Source organism: Nicotiana tomentosiformis, chromosome 12, assembly GCF_000390325.3.
Source record: "Nicotiana tomentosiformis chromosome 12, ASM39032v3, whole genome shotgun sequence".
Lineage (NCBI taxonomy): Eukaryota > Viridiplantae > Streptophyta > Magnoliopsida > Solanales > Solanaceae > Nicotiana > Nicotiana tomentosiformis.
Genome location: NC_090823.1, coordinates 97,482,124 through 97,494,434, shown reverse-complemented (window position 1 = coordinate 97,494,434; position 12,311 = coordinate 97,482,124). Strand labels below are relative to the sequence as shown.

Below are 12,311 nucleotides of genomic sequence, written 5' to 3'. Positions count from 1 at the left end.
GAAGTCTTGAATTTTGATAGTTTATTGAATTTGTGCACATATTATGTTTGAATTTTTTTTTGGCCAAGTCAAAGATTGAAATCCATGGGAAAAAGAATTTATGCGAAGGAATTTAGTGGGACAATAATTTAAGTTTAAAATATCACCAAATTAAACAAGTATAAATGTTTCATATTAATTTGAACAAAATATAAGAGCTTTTCAAACTAAGCAACAAAGTCATGAAGTGCTCACAAGATTGATAGTGCAAGAAGTGGCATATAGAGGAAGTTTGAGGCCAAAGATAGCTAGGAGATTGAATGATTTGAATTTTTATCCTTAGAATAGTGAGTTACTGAGAAAGTGAGGCATATGTAGGCTTTTGGCTTCTGTTACTTGGGACCTCTGTCCAAGTTTCAGTTTTGTTTTAAAACCAAACAATATAGTTATTAGTTATTGAAAAAGTTGCTCCAATCCATACACAATTAGAGTGTATAAGTTCAAACATATATGTACATATGCCTAGTTTTTATTGCTACCGCAAGCGCGGAAAGAACATTATCATCAATGAAATACATCAAAAAAGATCTACGTAATAGGATGGATGGTGATTTTTTAAATGATTGTTTAGTTTGTTATATAAAGCGTAAAATATTCAAAATTGTAAGTAATTATGCTATTATCAATAGTTTTCAAAGTATGAAAACTTGTCCATCGAAATGTAATTTCATAGACAATATAAAGGTTATGTATAATTAGGGTATCCCTCTAATTTAATCCAAACGTGTGTCCGCGTGCTCTTTTTTTTTTTTTTTTTTTCTTTTCCGTTTTTAATGGTCTAACCATATATGACAGAGTAAAACATTCCAAAATTGGATTTGAAAAGTCAAAACTTGCAAATTTGTGATTATTAGGGTTTGTTGGTTGGAGAGAGATTAACTGAGCCCTAAGCTCAGCTCAAAGAGAGAGAAATAGAGAGAGAAGCCTCCAACCTAACAAACCCTAAGATTTGTATGACAACAAATCAAGAAATTCTTGGGGCATTTAAAAAACATATTATTTGGAGCTCTTAGCTTTTGTGATTGCAATTATCATCTATAAAGGTGCAATCTTTGAACCCTTCTTCTTTGTTTTTATTATGGGTCTCTGCTCAACAGTCTAATCTGATTATTATTATTTTTATTTTAAATTTGTGGATGAAAACGCTTGAGTTTGTGTGACTCTTGTGTTCCTGTTTTGTGGGTGTTTACCTCCTGCTTTTATTGTACATAAAGATGCAAACTTTGAATCCCTATTATGTTTAGGCTATTGGTGGTTTGAAAGTACTCCTGTCTATGTGAGCTTCACATTGCTGGCCCGGGACGCCAATTTTTTTTTTTTTTTTGGGGGGGGGGGGGAAGAGGGGGGGGGATGTATCCCCAAATTATTGATTATTGGAATGAAACATGCCGAAATAGAGGGAGAGGATATAGAGAATATATATAGGCGATCCCACGAGATTGATTTTGGAGGGGAGATCTTGTAGTTATTGGTGGTTTGAAAGTATATTATAGGTTAAATATCAACTACCTAATCCAACTACAACTTGTTGCGCTCCTGCTACTAAGAAATTCAACAGTCCCAATTTATTGGACACGAATAGAGCGTAATGGATAGTGTATTCATATAAACAATTTCAACTGATTTGGCATTGAGGCTTATTTATTGATGTTTTGGTTCTTTACTTCTCTCTAAGAGTGGGCTGTGAATTTAGATGAATAAGCAATAGTTTCTTCATGCTCCTTTTTCCTAGAAAAAAAATAGTTGGTGAGTTTTTGTGCGGCTCTTCTTGACTAGTTTTAACTTAATATGAGATCAAAGGAACAATTGTCGTGCTCGTCTTGGACCTTGTCGTGCCTATTTGGGCTGGTTAGGACTTAGGCTCATGCAATGCCGGCATCAACGAGGAATGCTACTAAAAGAATATCAGATCAAAGGAGACTCTTTTAATATTACCTACATATGCACTAATGTTTATTGCCTCCAAGTACAGTTGTTCTCCCAAGTTTATTTTTTCATGGTTTCTTTCTCATGATATTCTCTTTCATGTTCTGTAGGTTTCTGGGTTCTCAAAAGTTATATTGGAGAAGGGAGGTAGTGAATGAATTGATGTTTGTTAATAAATGTACTGAGCGTAATGATAGTTCTTGTGTATAGTGGTGGTGGTGGTTGTGTTTTTTCCTATAAAGAGGTGCAAGAAAATCAGCTGTGGTTGATAAGCCGACATGCCGAGTAATTATCTTTTCAGATTAAGCCGTGCAGCTAGGCAGGGACTCCAGAAATCTATTTCTGGGCAAGAAAGTGGGCTCCAGGACTCAGTAGAGATTTTGGTTGGCCAAGGGAGATTGTTGTTGGGCAATTCAAAGAGCTTCTATTCCATACCATTTGCAAGATCAACTGACCTAAATGTGTTTGTGCGGCCTGGAACTTTAGCTGCCACACAGGCAAATTTGCATATAGTCAACCAGAAAAAGAATCTTTCTGTAGTTGGATCTATTTCTCGTGCAATTTCTATTCCGTCTGTATCAGGGCCTGCATTTCAGGTCTGTGGCTATCACATTGATCGCTTGATATCTGAGCCTACTCAAGGTTTGTTGGACACTAAGTATCACAAAGCACCTATGGAGATCTGTGGTTCAAGAATTTTTCCGCCTGGCTGTTCCTCAAGTAAAATGGCTTCAAGGCATCTCAATTCTGTTTTGGCTGTTAATAGTCCTGTTACTTCTTATAGCAATAGAAGCTTTAATTGTAGAAAAACCAGCATGAGTTTGAGAAATAAAAATCAGCCCAACAACTTCTTACTTTACGGATACTTCGCATACAATGTAGCAAAGAGAAAGGGAAATTCTAATCTATATGAAGGTTTTGGATTGGCGGGGTTCCACACTTCATCACCTGCTTGTTCCCCTGCGGGCACTGCTCCTGATGTGTCCTTTGGTAACTCTACATGCGAGGTGCAGCTTTCAAGTTCAGCAGATTCTTCCGAACAGTATGTTTCCTTACATAACTTTGATATTCTTATTCAACTAGCTGAAATTCATGTAGCTGAACTTTTCAGTGCTGATTATGCACTGACATTTAAAAAGAAAAAGATAATATGTGAACTACAGATGTCTACGGCAATATTAATGACTTGAACACTACCCTTAGTACATAGAAACTTAAAACATTTTGTGGTTAAATAACTTTGAGGAAATTGTGTGAGTTGTGATTCTAATCATTTGCGTTCTTTAACGAAATTGTGCGATTTGAGCTCCTAATTATATGCGTTTAAAATTTAATTTCAAGAGCTCAAATGGAGGTATTAGCATGTGACTTCCTTCAGAGGTTGTCTTGTTAGGATGTGTGGAGCTAGTTCAACCAAACCTCCAACCCTGTTTGCATATCTCCTCAAACTCTTCCCGTCCCGGAGTATAGTTTTTAGACGTCCTTCGTGAATTTAGTTTCTTACATCCAATATTAATGCCAGAAGAAAATTCAAGAACTGAAAGGGTTGAGAAATATTGCCTCCTTACGGACTTTACACCTAACCTAAATTAAGAAATGAAAGAAGTCATTTGTTAGCTTGTACCTTTTGGGATAATATTTTCTTTTATTCGCCTGTGCTCAGTGTTATTAAAAGCTATTGCTTTGTCACTTAAAGCGATAAAGCGATGCGAAGCTAGTGGTTTCGCTTTATAGGTGAAGCCATGCACTTCATAAATGTGTGCCCGTCAAATAATGATGCGCAAGGTGATCCTAGCGAGAAGATGACAGTTCTTTGAATTTCATCTTTTGGGGATGGACTTATATTGAGATTACTGTACATTGGATACTGAAATTAGTTATATTAATTACAATTTGATCATTATAGTACTAAATTCATAGATGCTTGGTATTTTCTAATGTTGTAAATGTGCGCTTCACTTCTCGCTTTTCGCTTCAAGTCCCTTGGACCTTATCTCTTTTTTAAGCTTTTCTCTTTTAAAAACACTTCCCGTGCTTCATAACTATATATGCCAATGTCAAACTCTGTAAATGAAAAAAAAAGAGCAAAAAAATGCTATCGAAGACCTATTAAAATATTGAATGTGCAAGTAGCTTGGTCCCTACTAGCTTGGAATTGAGGCATTGATGTTATTAGAATATTAGATGCTTAATTTAATTTATCTACCACCATGAGCAAAGCTACTAGATGATTTCAGGGTAGGTACTCGAGTAAAAATATATAACAAAAATTATCATGTAAGTTTCTCAAGGCTAGCAACTGGTGTGGGAAGCTTTTGTCTTGTTCAGTTGTTCGAAACCTTTTGTTAAGCTGTCATCTATCTCTCTGGAAGAATCGTTGGGTTTATTTCAGCTCACTAAATGAGAACTTGTGACTAATTTGGAAAGAGGAAACTGTGACTTATACCTTTTGCTATAGAGGGCCAAGTTTTTTGCTTAGTCATTATGCAGATCTGGAGCATATTACGTATTCCCTCCTTGGTGGCCTGTAGACCATTTATCAAAAAATAATTACAGGCAGCTTATTTACTTTACATTGAATTGGGAAGTTTTTCTTTTCAGCTGTATTGTTTCATTTGTCCAATTGTAGGAATATCCACATTGACAGAACCCTGAAGCTAAACTCAGGATCATGTTACCTGCCCCATCCTGACAAAGAAGAAACAGGTGGAGAGGATGCTCATTTTATTTGTGGTGATGAACAAGCAATTGGTGTAGCTGATGGTGTTGGTGGTTGGGCTGATCTTGGTGTTGATGCTGGGCAGTATGCACGAGAGCTCATGTCTAACTCAGTAACTGCGATTCAAGATGAACCAAAACGTTCAGTGGACCCAGCCAGGGTCCTCGATAAAGCTTATACATGCACAAAAGCCAAAGGTTCCTCAACTGCCTGTATAATCGCCCTTACAGATCAGGTACATGTGCAATTCTAGATCTTCTATTCTAATTCATGAAGCTTGGACTTTAGAAATAGGTGCCTTGCGGGTTTGAGCTTGGCCGTTGATTCATTGGTGTCTTCAGATGCTGAGGATTCTTTTAATTTGATGTTTCCCTTATACGCCAGACTTCTCAGACATTTTAGTAATGTATATAACTAGGTGCACAGAACTTTCTTCTAGTCTTATGATTAAAACAGGGAATAAAAGATTAATATGGTAACTTTGGAAGGCAGTTAAAACTTATAAAAAGAAAAATGAATCTAGAACTTAACATCATTAAGTTAACTTATCATTTTTCCTCTTTCCAGGGCCTGCATGCCATTAATTTAGGAGACAGTGGATTTATGGTGGTTAGAGATGGATGTACTGTTTTCAGATCCCCTGTGCAGCAGCATGATTTCAATTTCACATATCAACTAGAGAGCGGTAACTCTGGTGACTTACCAAGCTCTGGAGAGGTCAGTAGTGCCCCCTTTTCCTTAATGTAGAACTCGTGTGGTAATGTAGAACTTGGTTTAGAGCTTCCGTTTTTTCCAAAATCTGGACAATATTTTTAATACTCAAATAAAAGATAATTTTTTTTTGAAACTTACTCAAATAAAAGATATTTCAGAAGCCTTTTTTATTGTGTTGTTCTTTGTTGACTGTTCTATGTCATTCAGAGAGCAAAGAGTTGGGGTTCAGGTGATGTTTTTAGATTGTTCTCTTACAGTTTTGTACAATAATTTTTTTGTTAAACATAATATGGAGAAAAACCTTTTCAATTGTGTTCAAATGCATTCCCTCATGGTTTACTCGTAGAGGTGAATCTTGAGAAGTGTACCATGCTTTAGAAATCTGTTATTCTGTTTTTAGACTTCTTAGCTAAAATTGCCTCGCGGTTCTTGTCCTCTATTTTTGTTTCTTAGTTTTGACAAATGCCACTTCTTTTCAGTTATTGACCAGAACTATATTGATCGTCTTGTAATCACTATATTTGTATCACAGTTCTCTCTTAATCTGAATGACTTGCCTGTGTTGCAGGTGTTCAAAATACCGGTGGCACCAGGAGATGTTATAATAGCTGGTACTGATGGGTTGTTTGACAATTTGTACAACAATGATATTACTGCAATTGTGGTTCATGCAACAAGAGCTGGCTTAGGGCCACAGGTGACAGCTCAAAAGATAGCTGCTTTGGCTCGGCAAAGAGCACAGGATAAAAACAGGCAGACTCCTTTCTCTGCTGCAGCCCAAGAAGCTGGGTTCCGTTACTATGGCGGGAAGCTGGACGATATAACTGTGGTTGTCTCCTACATAAGCAGTGACAGAAATGTATGAGCACTTTGTATATCCGCCACCACCCCTTCTTTTAATCTCCATAGCTTGCAGGTCTTAGGTTCTTTATTTGCCTACATTTGTTCAATTTTTTTGCATGGACATGTCGTCCGTCAGTTCAGTTTAGCACTGGATATGCTTAATTGTTCTATCATATTCTACACTAAACAGCTTTGTCAACCTTTCAAACACAGACCCTACTTCATTTTTCTCTCTAAATATAACTTTACTACCTGTGGAGGGTGCTGTATCTTGTTTCAGTACCCCAAGTTTCCGTTAAAATTTACCTTATCAACAAAAAGAAAATCCCCAAAAGTTTCCTTTTAAAAACATTGCCTCATGCCTATGTTGCCCCTACTCTTCATTTAAGTTTGTCTTCATTCTGACATTCCCTATGGAGCATATCATTTTAATACTTTGATGACATCTGTAGTGCGCAATTGGTATTGGTTTTATAAGGCTCAATTATTACGATATTGTTACTATTTTGATTGATCTAAGTTTTTTCTTAAAAAAATTATGTTTTTTAATATAAATTATTTTATTTCCTAGTTTCTACTCTTTCCTATCATTGTTTTACAAAAACCTTCATCCATGTTAACATATTATTCAATATAGCGTCACTTATCAAACCACTGCTGTGAAGCACCTTTGAACTTAAAGAATCTCAGTATGTTACAATTTAAATTTAGGCAGTTGATAGTGCTTTTCTCATAGTTACTTTTGATTTTTCGTCCTGTATTCTGGTTCGAATTGATTGGTTATGTAGGTTATATTCTTATACTTTATCAAAAGGTTTGTTTTTATGTTGCTCAAGTCCATTTCCTTTTTCAAAGTAGAAGCTGAAGCTTACTTTTGTGTACGATTTTATGGAAAATGGAAACTGATGTTTTTTTTAACCTGTTATGTGCAGGAAAGATCCAATGGCTTACAGATGTAGTTGAGAGCTTTCATACTTGCTTTGAAACGCTTGGCTTGGGGGCACATGTTTTAAGCTCCATTTAAAGGGGATGTCAAACCTTGCATAATATCGTGTGAATGTGTCGAATATCACTTTTGATTTACTTGTTTCTTGGCAATTTACCCCCTCTTTCAAACTTCATGGACCTCACCCAAAAAAGGTAGATCGCGAACCTCTCCCTCTTTCTCTCTCCCTCCCCGCTTAGGGGAAGATCATGAGTACTGATCATGTATATGGAATAGGTGTTAGACAGAAAGGTGCTCCTATGGTGCTTGATATAGGAATTGTCTTTCTGGAAATATGTTGGTTTCCATAGAATGCTAGCTAGGACACATTAACTTGCAGAATTAAGCTTTCTTGAATTCTTTGGAACTGAATTCTTGTCATCTTCCTATTGTAATAATTCTTTGGACATGATTTTCCCACTGGCTGTAAATAGACGAGCATTTTCGTTTTTCCTGTGTTTCTTTTTTGTTTATTTGGTTGACTTGTTTGAGGTTGAGCTAGTCGAAATTTTAATTTTGTAAAATCTCTGAGCTGGTCTAACTTTGTAGTGATTATCTTTATACTGATAATTTGAATCTGGTCTTTGAAGATCAAATATTGATATTCCAACATGCTAATATTTGAGTAGAGAGGAAATTATGAGATAGGTCGCTACACCTTGTATATATTTTTCAACCATGAAAACTTAAGTTGTGTTAAAGTTTGCTATCAGTTACAACAACAAATCGGTACTGCGCTTCAGTAACGTCTAACGTGCTGTCGAAGTGGCTGTTGATCTAAACCAGGACTTTAGCACCAGTTCTATGTGGCCTTATAGTAATTCATTGTTGTTGGATTGTATAAATCATTTCATCTAAAAGTTTAAATCGTTATAGAGCAATATTATTTATTTATTTTTGGCCGGTTAATGTAATTCCCGTTTGCTGTGAAGTCCGTGACTTCATTTTCCTGCACCCTTCTATATCTTGTGTTTTTTAAGAGTTTATTAATCTTTCTTTGTTGGAATGAGACTATTTGACATAGAGGACTAATAGCAGGATAAAGTAATTGAATCTGTTAAGAGGTAACAGATATACTTAAATTTACTGACAATCAATTAAGAGATAGATATACTTAAATTAATTTTCATAATATTAAACTGAGATGAACTTAAATGCAGCTCTTTGTAATTAATAAAAGCATTTTAATGAGTTACCAAAAAAAATGCAGCGAGATGGACATTATGACCTTAGATTTGACATAAACTCTACAGTTTACTTAACCAAGAAATGTAGGAGTGTACATCAGGGTCGATAATATTACAATATTTTTGTGTGAAAGAGTGCTCGTCTTATTTTCTTTTAAATAATATGAACTGATGTTACCTATGTAGGATCAAAATTCTTTACAAGGACAATGGTTCGTTATTTCATACCTAACTACGTCTAAGTCACAATCTGCATCAACTTTTTTCGAGTAGTAGATTTCTTAGATTTAATAAACAAAAGTTAATTTTAAGTATAATCTTAAACTCCCCCCCAGGTAAATGAGTAACATGTTTAGCAGCATGAACGATTGAAAATAATCCTCAAATAAGACCTGATAAATTATTACTAGAAAAAAAATGTATAAGCTTATAAACAATTAAAAAATCTCAAAAATCCCTTATTATGAGTATGACTAATCACTTCATTAAAATCATAATAAAATCAGTCAACAGGATTATGTTACTACTATTCTCGCCATCAAAAAGAATAGTGTAGAGTAAGCACAAGTGTCAGTACATGTAATTTTTTTGTGTGTAAATTCTGGTATTAATATTTTAAGTAAGCTGTGTATTTAAAAACTATATATACGAGTTTTATTTGTAGTTAAATATCTTTACAAAAATCGTAGTCACCATAAAACTATTTGACTTTGCAACCTTTCTTTTAAATGCAAGAGCTCCAAAAGTTAAGTGGTCATTCTCAGTCACAAACAACACTGTCCGCTACTCCATACAATAAGTCTTTCCACTACTTGACTTTAACCTTTGCTCTCTGTATAAAAAATGGAGTTTCGTAGACTTTGATTCATTTCACGAATCAATCAAACACCACAAATTTGCAACTTTTTTGGGTCTGGAGTTTTGATCTTTTCAGCTAAATGGAGGCTCATAGTGAAAAGTGCGACCAATATGTAGGAAGATCAAGAATTGCTGCAGCAACTGTAATTGGTGTTCTTGTGGGATGTGTCTTTGCTTTCTTTTATCCCTATGGGTTCTTTTCTCTTGATCCACAAGCTCAAACTCGGACTCTTTCTAAATATAGTGTTTTGGTAAGTGTCTCTGCACATATTTCTCTGCTACTTATATGCTAGCTCTACAGCTAACGTTTACAACATGCAAAATATATTTTACATCAGATGCTTTTTTTTATCTACTTTTTGTTTGAGGTGGGAGACGGAGTTACAACGGGTTGGAAAATTTTCACTTTGTTTTTTTTCATGCTTTAGAGAATTAATTAATTCCTTAAAAAGACAGACATAATACATAGACGATCACCTAATTTTGTCCTGGTTTATCATCTAGATAGCTAAAATAGGAGTTGGAGACATATTGAACGCCTTGTGTTATCGCAAATATATTCCTACAATTTCTACATATGACATTTGATATAATTAATGGCCATAATGTCATTTGATGAGTGTTGAACTAGCTTAATTGTTGAAATTTAATTCATAGGTTGAGTAGTGGTCATGTGAATCCACGGATTGGATAAACATGTTGAGATCATACATTAGGAGGTTATCGGCAAAGAATGCAGAGTTGCAGAAGCAGGTAAGAGAGCTAACTGAAAAACTTCAGATGGCTGAGCAGGGAAAATGTCGTGCCGAGGAGCAGCCTGTGGTGTTAACTGAACCTAAAAAAGCTGCACCATTTGGCAAAGTCAAGAGTATGAGAACTAACCCGCCTGTCCTTCCTGAGGAATCTGTGAACCCGAGACTAGCTAAGTTATTGGCAGAGGTTGCAGTTGAGAAAGAGGTCATAGTTGTACTTGCCAATTCAAATGTGAAATCAATGCTGGAAGTTTGGTTCACCAGTATAAAAAGGGTGGGTGTCCCCAATTATCTGGTCGTCAAAACGCAGTCTCTGTTTACAAGAGAGATCCTGATGAGAATGTTGATTTTATTGGCAAAACTGGAAGTAACCAAGCTGTGTCAGGTCTAAACTCTAAAGTTCCGTATTCTGAGAGAGTTCTTGCAGCTTGGTTGTAGTGTCTTGCTTTCTGATCTTGACATTGTGTATCTGCAAAATCCATTTGATTATCTATACCGGGATTCAGACGTAGAGTCAATGTCAGATGGTCACAATAACATAACAGCTTATGGTTACAACGACGTTTTTGATGAACCTGATATGGGTTGGGGTCGATACGTTCATACAATGAGAATATGGGTGTACAATTCTGGTTTCTTTTATATCCGACCAACCATTCCTGCATTTGAGCTCTTGGATCGCGTTGCTGATAGGCTTACTCAGGAGCCAAATTCTTGGGACCAGGCTGTTTTCAATGAAGAGTTAGCCTTTCCATCGCATCCTGGATACATTGGGCTGTTGAGGTTTTTTATTTAAGATGAAATAGTCTTAAAATGAGGGTGAATGAGAAATGGAGAGAAAAATAAAATTTTTGAAGTAAAAATTTTAAGTTTTTCCCTCTTGACAATGAGACATTGTCCCATATTGGAAGAGGAAAAGATTTTTGGTGGGTATATATATAATTGTTCTTCTTGTAGCTCTTAAAGAGTTAAGAAGAAAGCAAGCCTCGCGCCGTCATCATCGTCGCTCGGCTCGGATTCGGATTCGGTCAAATGAACGATTGATTAATTTTTTGGACCAAATTTATTTGTTAATAGTAAATATTAACGTAAGATTATCCGCATTTGTAACGGATATGTTCAAATCCGTATATTGACCACTGCATTTGTAACGGCTTGTCGATGTTTGTGTCATTCTTTTACAGAAAAAATGACGACTGAAAGCGAAAACCAAGCTATTCCGACGGTGACTGCCAACGCATCGACAAGCCGAATACCGGCGTTGGCACCGGCAGAAAAATCCGAAAAATTTTCCGGGATTGATTTCAAGCGCTGGCAGCAGAAGATGTTCTTCTACTTAATTACGTTATGTCTACAGAAGTTCATCAAGGAAGATGTTCCTAATCTGCCAGATAAAACTCCAGAGAATGAACGCTTTATCGTGATTGAAGCGCGGAAGCATTCTGATTTTTTATGCAAGGATTATATTCTTAGCGGACTGGATGATAATCTGTATAATGTATACAGTGGCGTGGAGACGTCAAAAGAATTGTGGAATGTGCTTGAAAAGAAATATAAAACTGAAGATGCCGGGATGAAGAAATTCGTTGCCGCAAAATTTTTGGACTACAAAATGGTAGATAGCAAGTCTGTTATTACCTAAGTTCAGGAATTGCAAGTGATTATTCATGATCTACTTGCTGAAGGTCTTGTCATCAATGAAGCATTCCAAGTAGCAACAATGATTGAGAAGTTGCCTCCATTGTGGAAGGACTTCAAAAATTATTTGAAACACAAACGAAAGGAAATGTCCCTTGAAGATCTCATTGTTCGATTGAGAATCGAAAAGGACAATAAAACTGCTGAAAGGAGAGGCCGTGGAAATTCAACAATAATGGGAGCAAATATTGTTGAAGATAACAAAAAGAGGAAGAAGGCTTCTGGTCTGAAATACAACCCAAGCAAGAAGCGGTTCAGTGGAAACTGCTACAACTGTGGAAAAATCGGACACAAATCTACGGAGTGTCGTGCTCCGAAGAAAGACAAGAAAAGGGGTCAAGCAAACATGGTAGTAAAGCATGATGATGTTGATAACTTGTGTGCCATGCTTTCTGAATGTAACTTGGTGGGAAATCCTAAACTGTGGTGGTTTGATTCTGGAGCCACACGCCATGTTTGTGCAGTTAGAGAAGCTTTTGCTACTTATGCTCCTGCTGGACCCAGAGAGACAGTTTATATGGGAAATGCTTCAACAGCAAAAGTTGAAGGATATGGGAAGATATTTCTGAAAATGACTTCTGGCAAGGTCA

At 36.2% G+C, this 12,311-nt stretch overlaps 1 protein-coding gene and 1 pseudogene across 1 annotated transcript; both read left to right on the top strand.

The window, feature by feature from the left end:
• The first annotated feature begins 852 nt into the window (after positions 1–852).
• On the top strand, positions 853–7,677 carry LOC104107611 (probable protein phosphatase 2C 55). The gene is made up of 6 exons (XM_009616461.4): positions 853–1,082; positions 2,076–3,007; positions 4,595–4,919; positions 5,252–5,401; positions 5,967–6,257; positions 7,174–7,677. Exons 2-6 carry the CDS (start codon positions 2,244–2,246, stop codon positions 7,198–7,200), a joined length of 1,557 nt encoding a protein of 518 aa, XP_009614756.1. The 5' UTR covers positions 853–1,082; positions 2,076–2,243; the 3' UTR covers positions 7,201–7,677.
• A 1,509-nt stretch (positions 7,678–9,186) lies between these two features.
• Positions 9,187–10,847, top strand: LOC104107613 (arabinosyltransferase RRA3-like; annotated as a pseudogene).
• Positions 10,848–12,311: the final 1,464 nt, after the last annotated feature.

Coding starts and splice junctions, on each gene's coding strand:
- LOC104107611 (XM_009616461.4), top strand. CDS start 2,244: ATGCCGAGTAATTATCTTTTCAGATTAAGCCGTGCAGCTAGGCAGGGA. Junction 4,920..5,251: donor TAATCGCCCTTACAGATCAG/GTACATGTGCAA, acceptor TCCTCTTTCCAG/GGCCTGCATGCCATTAATTT. Junction 5,402..5,966: donor ACTTACCAAGCTCTGGAGAG/GTCAGTAGTGCC, acceptor CCTGTGTTGCAG/GTGTTCAAAATACCGGTGGC.